We start from the raw sequence: 17,633 nt of genomic DNA, 5'->3' as shown, positions 1-17,633 counted from the left end.
ACACACTAAAAGCTACAAAGCTACAGCTGGCTACATTAGCATAACACAAACACAACAACCCCTACTACATCTCGTTATTGATTATCACACACCTGAGTGGCATCATTGTCTGATTAGGAGCCCAACTATTGTTTTGTTTTTTAACGTTACTCTTGGAGAGGGAACCACTGCATTTCGACTCATTTACTTACCAGATAATCCATGTACTATCGTTGACCAGTCACAGCTGCACGAACTGGAGTCGTCGTAATCCCCGTTTTGTTGTCCAAAATGTAAAGGTTTAGACTACAGGTCGCTTTGTATTCCCCGCCTTTCGACAGCCACAGCTAAAATATAAAAGAAACTAGCCTTCGGTACGTCTTGCAAACAGGGATTTTTCTCTTCCACCGTCTTCCTCGTCAACGAGACAAGTTTCAACACAGCAGCAAGGGAGGTGGGAGTTTTTTTTTTTAAGAAACGAAGAGTGCCGCTCGGATCCTGTGGCTTTTTCTCGTCTCAATAAATAAATAAGCCCCCTCGTCCACCGGCAGACTTCCAGTTTTTTATCACACAATATCAGTTGAGTGTTTGGTTGAGGAAACTAGCGAAGGCTACACCGCTACGTCACGCACGTCGCTCTGAGCACGTAGCGTGGTCACGTGACCAAACACATGGAGGCTATTTTCATTCTGGCGGATGCAGGGCTCGTCTATTCAAATAAACTAGTCTGCATTTTAAATCTGTATTAACATATAAAGTTGGATGAGAAATATACATTTTTCATTTATTTATTTCCCCCCATATTTTCACTGCGACCATAGTTACCGTTACCGTCATTTATGACAGTGACACATCGACTCTCCCACATTGCTGGCTGTGGAGGAGAGGACTTTTGTCACGGCTCCTTATCAATGATGTAATACTGATGTTCATATCTACGAGGTTAAATCATAAAAATTACAGAGATGGCTCAGCTGTAGCAATGTGTTGTCAAAGGGAAGATAGCAGCAGGACTAAGAGATCATATAAGAATATATCTGTTAGGCTACCATTGAAGCGCCTTTTATGCTTGGTTGATAGCCTATTTAATATGACAAAGTATTATACATTTTATATACTTTTATAAAACTTTCAATAAATCCTACAAAAAATATTAAAACAAAAGAGAATGAAATAATTTACACGCAGTGAGTGTTGGATGTAAAAATTCAGATAATTACAAAATTATTTCCAAGTTACCACTAGGTGGCTCTATATAGTGAATAACAATTGCTTCTATTTTCCATTTAGAGGAACCAAAACCAAACTGAAGAGTCTGATCCCATCTTAAATATACACTCATACACTGTAATTTTCCACAGAATTATCAGGTCTGAAGCAACACAAAATGTAGCGCCCTCTGACATAATGCATTGTACAATACATAATGAATGAAAGGGGAGGACACGCTTAAGTACAAACACAGTTCAAAGTCAAAGACTGATTCCTCTGAAGCACGTACACCTCAGCACAGATGTTACAGCGCTGGATAAAGGAAAGGATGTGCATGTGTCAGATGAATAAAAAACCTTGTGATATGTTAATCTGTGTCAAGTGTCAGAACAGCATTTGTGTCACTCTACATTGGGTAATTCTGTACTTCCACTACATGTTGTACTGTCTGCCATGTAGGAATCTCCAAGAAATTCAACTGCTAGCTCCCCCCAGCAGGCTGCACAGAAAAACCCTTGTTAGGGAAAGTCATCATATCATAAAAGAACAAATTAACAGAAATAATTTGCAAGAATTATCAAATTAGGGGCAAACACTAAACCCAGACAAAGCAATTATGTGATATCATCATGATTCGAGGAGCAGTGTAAATCACAAGTCTGCTAATGCGATGCGAGCTGCATACTGACTGAGGTAATTCCTGCTCCATGGAGACCACACTCCTCCTCAATATTTCATGTGCTGTGCTATAAAGAAAATCTTCCTGAACACACTGAAGTGGAATGTGAACTAGATGTCCTCTGCACATGTCAGAAATATATGAAAACTGTTGGGAAGACTCATATAGACACAACTGTGTTTAATTAATATGCAACATAACACTAAGGGATATGTAAATTGAATATTCTCTTAGTCAGAATAGGCTGTATGACCCAGTCAAACATGTCAGGAGAGACCTCTGGTGGCCTGTAGGAACATGGTCGTTGAGTTGTTTTATATTCATTTGAAAATATTAATAATAATAATAATAATAATAATAATAATAATAATAATAATAATAATAATAATAATAATACAATTTTATTCACGCACACACATCTAGAGCAAAGTGAGTTTCAGTGTCCTGCTCAAGGACATTTCAACATATGTTCAAGGGGAGCCAGAGACCACCATGGTCTATGGTTGATGCTCCACCTGTTCCACCTGCTGAGCTTCATCCTCCTCCATGATTTACATAATGATACAGCCACAGCATCACATTAGAGGTCAAATTTCATAACGTTTGCCAAGACAGTGCTAAAATTTGGGTAACAGTATAGCAGCAGCAGCAAAGGAAAATTCCCTACGTTTCAGATGCATAGTCTATTTTTTTTTGTCACTAATAATTTGGATCTTTCTTCTTATTTTTATTGTTGTCATTAATATACATGTATGTTGTTTTACCAATGTATGGATTTATTTATTTATTTCATAAACCTCCTCTCTGAAAACAATGCAAAAAAAAAAATGCCACAAGAGGGCAGTATCTACTTGAGAAAAGTGTCCACCATCATTGCAGACATTGTGTTGTCTCCTTGTCCTCTTCATCAAAGGGAATGCTTATGTAATAAAATGTCAGCAATGCACAGAGTGAGTGGTTTAAATCCTTAGATGTCATAGCTCTGTAACCTACATGAAAAAATTTTGGGAATCAATATACGCACAAGCAAAGTTAGTGCAACAGGTTATATTCATCCATATAAAACAACAACAAAAACATCACCTGATCAGTTTTGTGTTATTCTTGTTTAATTATAACCAAACTAAAGGTCATTTTGAAACCAAAGAGGTTATAGCTTTATATGGATAATGTCCATGTTTTGATGAATTGAAAGTAAAAAAAAAAAAGAAAAAAAGAATTTATGTGCTTTCTCTGGGAATGCTATGGTTGGACAGTGGTTAAACAGCCCATGAAACAGCACACAGACTGTGAGTCACTAAAACTGTTCATTTACAGCAATGGTTATATGTCAGTTAGCAGCTCCCTGCTCTCAGTTTCACAATAGTTTTTATGGACAGCTAGCTTTTGAAGTGAAGTGTATCCTTGCTGCACAATTACAACATTAAAATGCATATCTAAACTATTCCATATAAATGTGCAAAAATATACTTTTTATTCATTTTTATTTTATTTTAGAAGACAAACTAACAGTAAGATTCATTCTGTAACCCACTTGGATATCACCACAGATCAGGTCTAATTTTTATATACTGGCTACAGAGCTAAAACAAACTTAGCTGTACAGTTCTGGGCAATTTTTTCTCTTAGATGATATTCATTTCATATAATGGAAAATATCAAAAAAGTTGGCAGCATCCCAGGTTAACCTGACATTCAGTCTTAAAATCAGTGACTGTAGGTGTAATGTAAAATTCCACACAGCAACAAAGGTTAAAGCTAATTAGTGGTTCCTGGTAAAACTATAAAACTGCTTTACTGTGTGGAAATAACATTTCTGTGATGAAAAAATACGTTCAGTGAACCTGGAGCCGTGACCACAGGAATTTAAAGTCCAGGATGTTCAGGGCTGAGGCCAGCATTGCAGATGCTGACGCTATACCGCTGTATTTTGCAACTGTGTTCAGGTGAAGAAACAACAGACTATGTCGAGATGCATGTTGAAATCTAGGCCCAGCTGATATCAAAGCCAGTGGTTGAGGACACAGAGCCACAAACCCTTTTTAATGAAACTGAAATTGAACAGTTGTGTGTGGTATAAAGCAGATGACAGACAACGTGCCTGTCGTTCTGATTTAATACTCCTCTACTATGTCTCACAAAACTTTTGGTTTTCTAGACATGTGAAAATGTAGTGTATTGAGTAGGGTGAGCGTCCTGTATTGATTCAGTAAGGGACAGTGTATTTTAATTTACAATATAGGACGATCCAGTATTATACAGGATGATCCAGTTTTATTAACAGTTTATTAATCATGTGAAATCATGTTTTGGACAATTCCTGTGTAATGACTGTGTTATGTCTGTGTTTTATTCATGGGCTGAGCCCAAGGCCACACTGTCCCCGCTGCTCTTGGTGGGAATAGGTGACTGCAATAAATGAAAGCTGCTTCTTCCTCTTCTTTTTCTTCTTCCACACAGGATTTGAACCCAGGCCTCCCAGTCCAAAGTCCACAGCCACCCTACTATTTCCTTACATTACACTTCCTGATTATACCAATAATGACACAAAACACAATACATTTAGATTACAGCAAATACTTTTCATATACTCATTATAAGAAACCAAACTCTTCTTCTGCAAATCTTGTTGACCCAGGCAAATATTTAGCTGGGACTGGGACTCACATCCCCAGCCTCCTGATTGAATGTCCTGTATTGATTCAGTAAGGGACAGTGCATTTTATTTTTCAATACGGGACGATTCTGTGTTTTATGGGAAGTATTTTTTTAAAGAAAGCAGTGGGTTATTGACTGGAAAATAAAACGTATTTCATGAACATTGCATGTTTTCTGGCTTTGTTTCAATATTGATGTAGTATGAATATTTGTTAGGGCTATGTAGAAGTATTTGGTCATACAAAGATTAGTCTCCTGGGTTTTTTGTGGGCACTACAGGGCGCTGGGCCCCTAGAATTTCAGTCACTTTTCTCCCTATATGCAAAGGGCCTGAATGTGAGGTTTTACTACCCTTGTCTGATCTGCAGGCTAGCTACTTGTGAACTAGTGTAACCTGTAGATGTATATTTGGGCTGGATGTAGGCTATTTGCTGTTTGGGCCCAAAAAAGGGTGGATTTAATAGGGTCATTTGAACTGACATGGTCATTTCCATTATTTTCTGATGTCTAATGAACCAAACAATTAACTGGGATCATTGGGTTAGTTACAGGTCATACAGTTTATTTTATAATCAATGTTGCAATTTTTAAGCTTTTATATAGCCTATTTAAAAAAATAGGCCTAATAGTAATAAAATAAAACATCTCCACTCTACTCTCACAAAAACATTCCTTCTTCAATGGGACAAACACCTGCCCACAGTCTGGTGATGAATGTTTTTGCTATGAAGCAGCTCAACAAGTCTGGAAAAGCTCTATTGAAGCACTCACAGGCGGTTGATTTGTGTTGTCTGGGTGGATTGCAGCATCTTGTAGCTCCGCCCTCGATTATCCAGCCTGGTCGACGTGCGGTTGCTGCGCAGCGCGTTAAGGCAGAAGCGTCCAGCTCGGATCGGAGCGAGGCTGGAGGAGCCCGGATTTACTACTGTTGTTGTTTCTAGCGGAAAATAAATACCTTCGCTCCAGTTTGACTCCCTGCAGCCCCCGTGCGCCGCAGTTTTTTCCTCTCGGGTTTGGTCTGGAGGACGCAGCGCTGCAGGACGGGGTGTTTAGGTAAGAACAGAAAAAAAAGAGGTTTCTTTGACTGTGAGAAGTTCCTGCGCGGAGTTTCAGCAGTAGTTTCGACCGGGGCTGACTAAACTGGCCTGGCTGCCCGCTGCGCTTCCCTCCTGCCCCCGGCCGGCCAGCCCGTAAGTTACCCCGCTGCCCTGCTCCGTCTTCCAGCTGTGGTTCTGGGGGGGAAATCATGGCGCTCAGAGCCAGGGCGCTGTACGACTTCAACTCCGAAAACCCCGGCGAGGTGTCGGTGAAGGAGAACGAGATCGTAACTTTGTACAGCGAACAGGACATTGAGGGCTGGTTGGAGGGGGCGAACAGCAAAGGAGAGAGGGGACTGTTCCCCGCGTCCTACGTGGAGATCCTGAGGAACGACGCCGCCTCCACGCTCAACAACAACAGCTGCAGCAGCACATCTGGGGACACTTACCCGGACTCCAGATACGCCAACATCCCACCGGGGGGATTTGACGGCTCGTATACGCCTCAGAATAATATCGAGAACTTTTCTAAACCGTCTCCACCTGCTTTCACCTCAGCCCCTCCACTACAGCGACAGCAGCCACCGCCACCACAGCAGCAGCAGCAGCAGCAGCAGCATGCCTACCAGCCCAGCCAAGTGAGCGACGATGACTGGGATGATGACTGGGATGACAGCTCTACTGTTGCAGATGAGCCTGGGACTGTAGGAGGAAGGTATCATGACTATGAAGGCAACGGGCCATCCACTTACAGAGTGTCCACATCCTCCATGGCAAGAGGTAATGCACAGCAAGCAAAGAGCTCAGCCACAGTCAGCAGAAACCTGAACAGGTTTTCCACCTTTGTGAAGTCAGGAGGAGAGGCCTTCGTGCTCGGGGAGGCAGCGGGGTTTGTGAAGGATGGGGATAAGATCTGCGTGGTGCTGGGTCAGTACGGCCCAGAGTGGCAGGAGAACCCCTATCCCTTCTCCTGTACAATCGACGACCCCACTAAACAGACCAAGTTCAAGGGCATGAAGAGCTACATCTCCTACAAGCTGACACCCACCCACACGCAAACCCAGGTGAACAGAAGGTATAAGCACTTTGACTGGCTGTACGCCCGGCTGGTGGAGAAATTCCCCGTCATCTCGGTGCCACACATCCCGGAGAAGCAGGCCACAGGTCGCTTCGAGGAGGACTTCATCTCCAAGAGGAGGAAAGGCCTCATATGGTGGATGAACCACATGACCAGCCACCCTGTCCTGGCCAGGTGCGACGTCTTCCAGCACTTCCTCTCCTGCAACAGCGCAGACGAGAAGGCCTGGAAGCAGGGGAAGAGGAAGGCCGAGAAGGACGAGATGGTCGGAGCCAACTTTTTCCTCACTATCAGCCCTCCGCCGGCTCCGCTCGACTTCCAGGAGGTGGAGAGCAAAATAGACGGGTTCAAGACCTTCACCAAGAGGATGGATGACAGCGCCTTGCAGCTCAACGCCACTGTCAACGAGTTTGCCCGCAAGCAGATCGCTGGCTTTAAGAAGGAGTATCAGAAAGTGGGGATGTCGTTCAAAGTCCTCAGCCAAGCGTTTGAAATGGACCAGCAGGTGTACTCTACTGGACTCAACCAGGCGATCTCCTTCACTGGAGATGCGTATGAATCCATTGGAGAGTATTTTGCTGACCAGCCCAGCAGGGATCTGGACCCCATCATGGATTTGTTAGCTCTTTACCAAGGACACTTGGCAAACTACCCAGATATCATCCATGTCCAGAAAGGTAAAGAAACAAAAAAACAAAAACCAACACACTCAGTGCATTTTGACACAGACTGATATAAGTTTGCTTTCACTGGATCTTACCACTTTTAATCAATTATTATTGAGAAACTGAACTAAAGACAAGTTAATTATAAATTCCCAAATCCCAGAACAACAAAACAGGGGCAGTTCTCACTAAAAACATGTTTCATAATGCAATTAATGCATTAAACTGAACAACCTTGCACTTGTGAATTCATAAATCCAGTTTCCACATCTTACTTTCTACCACAGGTTTGGCTGAAGTTCAATCAACAGGCATTTAAGTCAAGTAACCAGTGTGTTTTGGCCATAAAAAAGATCGACAACATAATATGTTTCACTCTGTTTTAGTTGTCAGACCTGACAGGAGCAGGCTGTGGCCAGGTTACACTCATAGTTTATGTCACTTTGCAAAACAAATAAGGAGTGTTTGCTCTGGAGAACTGGTTTGCATGCGGCCGCCCATGTTTATTCCATCAGCTTTATCACAAGGGCAGCACCCGTTTATCCCTGTTTAACTTTCCACGATGGATGAACTAGTAGATATTGGCGTTGTTTCGGAGGTGGAGAGTGCCCAGCCTTGGTTTGTCGATCGCACAGCTGATGTAAAGCCAAAAAAAAAAAAAAAAAAGATTGTCCACATGTTTTCTAGTCTGTGTACACTAAGTCAATGTTAGGGCCATCCTCCTACATGACCCCAACCCAATGATTGTTCTCATTGTGTGGCAAAATGTCACGCTCATGAGAGGCAGCGCTGTTATGCAAGAGGCGCAGCATTGTAGCACACTTGTGTATAGAGAGAGAGAGAGAGAGAGAGAGAGAGAGAGAGAGACTCTCACTGGCTGTTTACCATATGTGAGAATGTGGCACACTTGGTGATCTGATGAGGAAGAGAAAACGGCCGGCTAAAGAGAGCGAGCAACAGACTGAGCTGTTCCTCCTTTGTGTACAGTTATCATACCTGATTTACAGCTTTCTGAACAAGTGTACAGTACGTGCCTAAACTTGTAAAGGTTTCCTATTTAACTCATACTTATTGTAAATCTTTACAATCATGGATGCTTGAAAGAAATGCACCTCAAACAGTGTAATGTAGGACAGCATATGTGATGCAGGCCTATACACTTGCAAGATTAGAGGATGATGTTATGTGAATTAATCCTTCTCATTCATACAGTAGGTCCAGTCCCAGTGATTTGCCTCACTAAAAATCACATGTCTCTCAGATCAGGAGGGGAAATTAATCTTTTCATCCACCAGTCAGACTCCCTGCTGCTGTATTTCATCTACCAGGTATACGGATCCCAAAAATGGACTCCACAGTGGTGCCACAACTTAATAGTTTAGCGGTTTGCTGCCGCCCCGTGCTAATCCCCCCCACCTTGCTTCGGGATCGGGACGTCTCGGTTTATCATTCGGGTCCCCAAAACACAGGGCCCATTCAGTCCCACAATAGACAACACTGGGGGAAACAGGACAGACAGTGTTTAGGCTGCGACAGGACACAAACTTCCCAGTTAGCTCGAATCAAGTTTGCCACGTAGGCCAGCGCTCAGCCCAAATAAGGTGACACAGCCGTTTTACACAGACTTGACGAGATAAGACCCGCATAATGCCGTAGATAAGAGAATCTAATTTGATACAGCACATGGAAGACCTTGCTGCAGGCAGAGTTTGGAGAGAAGATGACAGAGTGTGTGGAAACGGGGCTTCACCACACCGTGAGACTGGAAGCACAACTGATGGGAAACCTAAGGGCACACAGATGAAAAGAAGCCCCATGTGTCACATATTGAATGTGAAATTACTTAGATCACTCGGTTTTAAGAGACAGAGGCTGCTTAGTTCCTTTTTCTATTTTGAGTCCAGTTGAGTTCAGTTTTTTATATATTCAGGCTTGTTTTAGTTTTTTACTCTCATCATTAATCAAACGAAGAATCTACTCTTGGTTTATTTATGTCCACAGTAACAGTGACACACAAAGAAAGCAACCCCCAGTTCATCCGCTTAATTCGTAACCACTCACTCTGCATTTATTATGCTGCATGGCAGGGAACACAGTAAATGTAGATGGATTACATTAAATAACTTCCCTGTTCATCACAACTGAATGGCTTCTTGTCATACAAATTGGTTACATGCTCCCAGGGAGCCCGCTCCTGAGATACTTGACATTCACACTCGGTTATGTTGACTACTCGCCCTAAGGTAATCAGGGAGAAAGGTAACTGAAAGAATATGTGGTTTTTATTAAAAACCACATATTATTTCAGTTGCCTTACCTTAAATTTAAGATATAGTATTTGTGGCTTTGTTAAAAACTTTTTAACAAAGCCACAAATACTATATCGTATATTCGTCTGCATATAATTGCCTGAAGAGAATACAATCCTGCCGTGTTCATTTTGTGAGTTAGCCTTTCTCTCAGACTCATCTATGCAATAAAACATTTCCTTTTCCATCCTTGTTGAAGCCTATCCCATCCGATGCGAAGGCAATACGCCTTTCCTGATAAACATCTGAAGGAAATGTCTACAAGTGCTACTCCTCTGTAATGAAATGAGCTTTATTGCTGTCTTCTCGCTGTTAGACACCTGAAGTGAGGCCAGGCCACATCCTCTGTTGCCATAAACTGAAGTGCATATTTTAGAAGTGGTCACATAGAAACTCATGGGGCCAAGGCCAACAGGGGCCGAGATAACATTGTCTCAGTGCACTAGTGAAGCAGCAATCTAGATTTTAAGACGGAGAAAATTGCAGCCTCGGTAGCTCTTAAAAGTACAGGTTGAGGTTAACCAGCTTGGTCTTGACCCCCATTTAAGAGGCTATTCTCTGCTGGTGGTCTTGAAGTCTTATCACAGTTGCTCTCTTTAGGACCAACAGATTGCAAAATCACTCTTATCAACAACTTTATTCCATTTTTAGCTCCTAATATCTGTCTCATTGGGACCTCAGACTCCAGACAGGCTTTTATTTGTCCCTGTGGAGGTGAGCAGGGAAATGTGAGCTGTCCCACAGCAGAGCAGTGAACATCACCCTATTGATCTCTACCCCCACAGGGAACCCATAGGCCATTACTGTGGCAGTTTTGCAGGGACAAATGCAAGTGCATGATAATACTGACATCATATCTGGTGTTGCTTTTAAGAACTTATTGAACTTTTTACCCTCTGTTTTTGCACCTTTTCTTTTTTATTTTTGTCCTAATCTGATAAATCAGCCGTGACAACTTTATGTGTTGTTTCTTCTTATTTTGAGCTCTTGTGAAAGAGGAAGGGAGGAGAGAGGTTTCATGAATGCTCGCTGTTCACAATCCAAAGATGAGGTTAAAGATAACGCTGGTTTAACCGATGAATGCAGAAGCATTATTGAAGCTCAAGAGAAATGAAGTAGTTGACTGTTAAAACTTTTTATTTTGCACATAGAAGTCCATAAACAGTCTGCAGATCTCAAAACACATATGTCTTTTTTAACACCAGCCACAAAGCCGTCATTTGTCAAGTGAATACGTACATGCAGCCATCCTTAAAGATCCTCTTCCAGATGCATTTTCAGTGTGGCAATATTGATCTTGCCTGCAGTGCTTCTTGGAGAAAAAAACCTGTTGTTGACTTAGTGCATATTGTCAGAGCAACCTTCAGCTCGAGGTGACTTTGCAAATTATGTTTTTATTTAAACAGAGAGGCTCAGACAACAAGACTACAGGCTAAAGCACACATCTGGTGAATGTTGTCATATTTACACACTTAGGTTCACACTCAATTAATGTCTCCGTTAATCAAATCGCTTAGATGCATCATGGGCTGCATATAAAACACCATGTCAACAAAAGCACAAGCCTAGAAGGGGAGGAAAGTAAGCTGAAGCATAACTGTGATGAATCGAGGTTAGGTTAATAAGTAATTAAATCAGCTGAAATGCTTTTTGGCCTGGCCATCCTTGTCCTTATTTTGACTTTGTTTGCGTGTTCGCTTCCCTTGTTAAATTTATCTATTCAGCAGATTACTAAGAGCTGAGTTTTGTCTGATCTCATCGCAGTTTTTATCTCCACATGAAGCCATGAAACAATGGCAGGCGAGTTAAGGGAAAGCAGTGATTTGCAAGGATGTCAGGTCCTTCCTGCTGAGTCAGCCCTCTCAGGCTGACACTCCTGCGCAGAACGCAGCAGGTCTGTCTGATATGTTGTTACAGGCTATTTAAATGTCCTCTAACGCACAAATGGACGACCGAGGTGCTGGAGTGATGAGATGGGGATTGCCGCTGGTTGTTCAGGTCACAGGCTCGGCAGTGGCTCGGTGTTGTGTAACCAGAGATTACGTAAGAGCTGGAGCCTCCAGTGAGCCCAGGAGGGCACGCTGCCACCTCCATACACCCAGGGAGGATTTCTTCAGAGGCACTCACTGGGACTTTTTTCTTGTTTATGGTGTGGCTCTGCAGTATCCTATAAACCCCTGTAGTCACTGTTAGTGAATACGTGCATCCTGAATGTCCATAGGACTTCAGATACACCATGACATCACTGATGTAACAGTCCTAAAAGGGACTGTAGGTGTTGTGACGATATCAGGTCCTCATGTTTGATGTTAATGTGTATTTTGGGGTTACACACAATCAAGTTCACACACTCTAGATAAGGGTGTTGGATCATTAACTATAACTACAAAAGGCACTGTTACACTGTTGATTATTTGTTATTTACACTATTATGGTATCAAATACTAATGTATACAGTAGGGTGCCAGTGCTTTTTGCAATTAATAACTTTACCTGATGATGGACTGAATACCGAGACGTGATTAAGTGAACAACAATGTGCTTTTTTGGTTCTTTAAAATGTCATTTATTAAAGAGATATATTTGCAAAAAGTGACCCTAAAATATTACAGAATCATAATCTTCACTGACTTGATTTAGAATACTTTGATGATATAAACATTTTTAAAAGTTAGATTCTCTTATTGTCAAAGCGATAATAGTGCTTAAACAACTGGTTGCTTAATGACATAATCAGTTCATCACATTTGCACACATGTGATGGTAAATCTAAGATCTTGGTCTCTGGGAAATCAGACACTTTTTGTTATGTTGTGACGCTTCATAAACTATTAAGCGGATTCATTTATAATGACAATCGCTGACATTTGTAGCTCACTAACTCACTGTCTTTTTAGTGGCTCCCTTGTTGCCTCAGGTCTGCAGAATGTACTCGCAGCAGCTGGGAAAACGATGCAGCTCTGTATATTAGAGTTTGCTGACACTGTCTTCTATGACTGAACCCTTGCCTTCCTCATAAAGTCTCCTTGGTTACAATTATTCCTCCGTAGTCCATTAGTGGGCTTTTAAAATGCAGGAAGCCAGAGTCCTTTAAGGTACAGTAAACACCTTTGGGACTGGTATTTAAAGTCTTTGGACAGCTGTGTTTGTTCCCGTCTCTCTTTTTTCCTCCCACTCAGAACCACTGTTCCATCTTTGCCTCTCTTTCTGTCATGTTCAGTCTGTTGTGCATTAGAGGAATTTCAAAGATCTGGGTTAAAGTGCTTCTGAGGGAGCTACAGCCAGAAGGCAAACTGGGCAGATTTGAAAAGGAAGAGTAAAAAAAAAAAAAAAGACGTCTTTATGAGGGGATTTTGTTGATTTTAAAGCCGTACATGTTGAGTGTTTTGCTTGGTTAAGAAAAGGGTAGTCGTAAAGCATTTTTGTGAGCTGTAAAGGTAGACAGGAGCCAAACTAGTGTGGGGATTCGATCAGAGGGTAACTGCTCTGTTGTCTCCATTTTCATGCAGGAAATGAGCAGGTTGACTCAGACTATCAACAGGGTGCTGGTGACTAATCTCACATAATGACGACAAAGTCCCATGATGGGTCAGTGCAGGAAGTCCTGTTGCCCTTGGGTGAAAAGTTGCATCCCAACGCCCCGCCCTAAGGCCAATTGTCAGGAGGATTACAGTGTCTTTCAGCTGATTACACCGTGGTCAGAGTTACACTCATCTTACAACATGCCGTCGCTGTTGTTCGGAACAAATTACAACATGTAATTGTCATTGCTATTGTGTCAGGGATACAAACAGTGCGTCAGCGATGGTTTCTACGTTTCAAAGTATTCAGAGTAAGTCTCATTTAAAACATCTCAAGGCTACAACATCTCAGACTATGGTTGTGGCCTCTGGCTTTGCCACCTGTGTTACTGTTTACAATGCCACAAGGGCTTTAAGGTAATTAAAAAAAAAGAAGAAGAAGAAGAGGAAGGGAAAGATCTTGTGATTTCTCTCCTTGCCCTAGAGTTAAATCATTTTTGAAAAGAACCATGAGAAACGGTGAGGAATTTCTGAAGCAGACGTACATCTGCATGTTAACACCCAAACCAAAGTGTCTCTCTGTGGTCGTCCCTGCCTGCAGCGATGGCCTGCAAACAATTTTAAGTCGTAAGTTCAGGCAGAAGGTCATATCCTGTCAGTTTCTTTTTCATTTCAACATCATACTTATTGCTCATGACATTTATTCCTTTGCGTGGTCAGTAAATGTCAGCTGTTTGATAAGTCAGCTGTCATGAGCTCCTGGTGTTATGACCCTGCCTTCTGCTCCCATTGAACCATCTGTCTCCAAAGTTGTAGGCTAATTTCTTGTTTTGGCACCAGAATGGCTCAAGGCTTATTGTGCAGAAAGCAAAACTCAATGTTAGGTTTTTTTTTTTTGTGCAGTGACAGTTCAAACCATCATTTCTGTCCTCTTAGGCCACAGGAGTCCACCACAGTAAAAGCAGCAGGCAGGTGTTCCTGGCAGTGAGATTGCTCTCAGTATGACTATGAAAGGGTTTGTTTCTTTTTAACAAGCAGTGGTTTCTTGTCACCTATAGCCATAGTGTGCTCTCTCATTTCATTATACTTATCTTCAAACGCACACAGGACTAAGCAATGTCCAGCAGCTGAACTAGAAAAGAGTTAACACATCATTACACACTGGGAAATATCTGTCCAATAGATTTAAACATAAACTAAAGATTGTAAAACGTTTTTAGGGGTTACCCAACCCCTGTTCTTTCAATAACATGTGTCCGTATTTTCAGGTAGGTTCACTTACAATGTTACAAGATGAAAGGCGTTAAGGCTGACTAACCAGCGTGTTAATGAATTCAACACCATATCAGATAAGACGTTTAGGAGGTGTTGCTAGAGTGTAAACTTGCTTAAATCCAATGAGGAGCAGGAGAGCTGCTAAGGTAACCTCTGATAGCATAGTAGCATGAAGTGGACTTGCTTCCACACAGGCTTTTCCCCCCCTACATACATAGTTTTGATGATGATGATACTAGTAAGCCAGGCCTGCTAACATTTGTAGGATTCATTAAAGAAGATAAGCACAGTGTTTGATCCATTACTTGGCTTTGGGATGGCTAAAAAAAACATCACTACAGCATCTATCAACCCAGCCTTTGGACACCTACTCCGTATACTAAGCTATGATTGGCCAGCTGCTGTATGGGGGCAGGGTTTAGTGATTGGCACATTTTTTGAGTGTGACATCAGCATTAATGAATAGTTAAATCATACAAAATAGACTTCATTAGTAGGCAGTGTTGCCCATTATAATACTATGCTCTTGGAAATGCCAACAACCTTAGTAGATGGTATCAAACTTCCAGCAAAATCCCCTTAAATGGTTGTTTTATAAAAAGGCTTTGAAGTGACACAATGTGATAGATATTTTTAGTGTTTTGAGTTGGCCCCCTCACATTTTCTAACTATAGACACAGATGTGGCTCTAGTTCTCATGGAGTTAAGAACAAACTGTTCATGCCAAAACTATTTTCGATGATTTCCCTCAAGTTATAGATTTACTTGGTTTAAGTTCTTGACTCGTTTGAGACAAGATTATTTCAATTGTTAATTAACTTTCCACTTGAAGAGCCTGACAGTCTGTTGTTTGACAAGTTAAAGGTTAACAGAAAAGGAAATAGGAGCTCATGTCTTAAAGAAGGAGTATTGTCAAATATGGGTTGTGAGCTGTTCTCCCGTTTTGGTCAAAAAGCATCAGGGGGATTTCTGCTTTGATTGAACATTGACATACAAATGGGATGGGTGCTTTGCTATCGGTAGAACATTTATTTCCTGTTCCAGTTCCAACAATTTGAAAAGAAAGGAAAACATAATAATAATCGTGATCATGGAACAAAAAATAAATAAATCTTAGTCTAAATTCCTGTTGTATTTCCTCTCCAAACAGGGGCCCTGACGAAGGTGAAAGAAAGCCAGAAACATGTGGAGGAGGGCAAGATGGACCGGGCGCAGGCCGAGGGCATCAACGAGCGCTGCAACATCATCTCTTTTGCCACGCTGGCCGAGATCCAGCACTTCCACCAGATCCGTGTGCGCGACTTCAAGGCACAGATGCAGCACTACCTGCTGCAGCAGATCTCCTTCTTTCAAAAGATCTCAGGCAAGCTAGAGGAGGCCCTGCAGAAATACGACAACGCGTAACAGATCCCTCGTGTCAGCCGCTCGGTTTTAGACCTTGGTGATCAATGGCCATGCACCTCTCTCTAGGGGCAGCCAGTGGGAGCTTTGGCAAACAACAGCCACACAGTACCACACACTGCTGAATGCTGTTTATCCAGCAGGGAGGAACATTCAAGGAGATTACGCTCCAGTAATAGTGAAATTTTAAATTCAGGTTTCTGTGTGTGTTGGCCACATTACTGAATAACCAGGTGTCCTTATTTAAGAGAGGACATTTAATTTAATGAAATTAGGCCAACTTGTAACACAAACAAAGGTCTTCTGCCTTTCATGAGAATCAATGATAATGATGGTGCGCCACCGAGTCCGGTGCGTGGGTGAATTAAAATCTAATCAATGTTATGACTTGCAGAGAGAGAGAGAGAGAGAGAGAGAGAACCTTATACCCGCTGCTGCCTACTCCGAAGAAGGATTTCATATATCAAGTGTTTTTAGCCTTACAACACTGTTTTTAACTGACTGTTTTTAAAGTGACTGCCACTCCAGGAGCAGCGATGCTTCAAGTGGCGGACGCACTGCCTTCTGGAAACACTCGAGCCCTTCCTGGTATCTCTCTCTTTGGACAAACAGGACGAAATGTTTACAGTCTCCTCGCTGAGCAGCCACTGTCACCACCGTCTCGCTGTGCCTTCTGATCCTGTCTCTCTGGTCATTTTTTGTCACTAGTTACTAAAAAAAAGCTTTATATACTGTATATGTCGAAATATATTCTATTTGTTTTTACAAAGCTACAACTTTTGCAGTCTTCAAAAAAGAAAAAAAGGTCACTGTGCTTTGAATGAGAGCAGTGTCTTTTATGGGAGAAAATATTGGTCAATTGTGCTGTTTTTGTCTCTTTTTTTTCTTTTTTTTGCCTCAGTGGCTCCAGCATTTACTCTCAACACTCACAGTGTGACAAAATCAGGATATAGAAAGGATTACCTGCTTTGACAATAGGAACCCATGCCTTACACATGGCACAGCCAGCACTGGTGCTGATTTGCGCAAGCTTGCCGATTTTCAACGGGCAAACGTGACGGACACTTACAATGTTGGGATACCTGAAGTTGTGTTGAGGGAACGTGGGAGTTTTCAGGTTTAGTTTTGGGTTAGTGTTCAGAGATGGGCTGTTAGAGGGGTAGAGGGTTCCTCACCTGTTTTAATAATGCTGTTATTTTAATAGCACACTTATAGACGGTTCAACTGTACTGCTGTTTTTAACCTTTATGATGTTGGTTACATCATGAGGAGATTAATGTAGAAGCAGAGATGCAAAATAAAATCCTCCTTCACTGAAAGATGGTTGTTGGTCCTCTGTGTTTTAAAAAGGATTCTTATCTTATGTCATTGTTCATTTGATTAGACTTTGCCAATACAAACTGCATGGCATGTTAATTTTCCTTTGTAACAGTTTTTTCAAAGCGCCTCAGACACACGCTGTAGAAATTATGCGACCCATGTAATGTAGTCACTGTACCATTTTATAATGGCAGAAAGACAAAGAGTGCAAACTGTATAGATCTGCAGGTTTCCTTGGCTGCGTCCCTGGAGGACTGGTGTGCCGTGTCAGTGTTTCATGCTAAGCTCATGCTCGGCTCGCAGATCTGCTGACAGCGCAGAGCTGGGCCAGCCATCTGGGACATCTGGCCACTGTTAAAAGTGCCAGAGCGGATGACGGGGAACACCTAGTGAACAGGAAAAAGGTCAAAAACTGCTGGGAAGAGGAGGTTTTTTCATTAGCTGTCATCGCCACCACCTATAAACCGGGATAACTAAGATGCAGAGCAGCTTTGTTCAG

The 17,633-nt window shown here is 42.0% G+C and overlaps 2 protein-coding genes across 2 annotated transcripts in view; one reads left to right on the top strand and one right to left on the bottom strand.

Annotated features, from left to right (window-relative positions):
* LOC310991161 (ADP-ribosylation factor-like protein 15) overlaps nt 1-556 on the bottom strand; it is a 98,975-nt gene extending 98,419 nt beyond the window's left edge. Inside the window, exon 1 of the mRNA XM_083978773.1 lies at nt 192-556. Within this exon, the coding sequence (XP_083834899.1) occupies nt 192-203 (12 nt within the window). The 5' untranslated portion in view covers nt 204-556. The remainder of the gene's footprint in view (nt 1-191) is intronic.
* A 4,864-nt stretch (nt 557-5,420) lies between these two features.
* snx18a (sorting nexin 18a) lies at nt 5,421-17,043 on the top strand. Its single transcript, XM_083979444.1, has 2 exons — nt 5,421-7,320; nt 15,564-17,043. The coding sequence occupies exons 1-2, from the start codon at nt 5,775-5,777 to the stop codon at nt 15,815-15,817; spliced, it is 1,800 nt and encodes a 599-aa protein (XP_083835570.1). The 5' UTR covers nt 5,421-5,774; the 3' UTR covers nt 15,818-17,043.
* The last annotated feature ends 590 nt before the right edge of the window (nt 17,044-17,633 follow it).

The sequence above is a fragment of the Trachurus trachurus genome (assembly GCF_905171665.1).
Source record: "Trachurus trachurus genome assembly, chromosome: 9".
In the NCBI taxonomy this organism is placed as follows: Eukaryota; Metazoa; Chordata; class Actinopteri; order Carangiformes; family Carangidae; genus Trachurus; species Trachurus trachurus.
Note: the sequence above shows the minus strand (reverse complement) of the source record. Positions and strands in the feature narration are given on the sequence as shown.

Coding starts and splice junctions, on each gene's coding strand:
- snx18a (XM_083979444.1), top strand. CDS start 5,775: ATGGCGCTCAGAGCCAGGGCGCTGTACGACTTCAACTCCGAAAACCCC. Junction 7,321..15,563: donor TATCATCCATGTCCAGAAAG/GTAAAGAAACAA, acceptor CTCTCCAAACAG/GGGCCCTGACGAAGGTGAAA.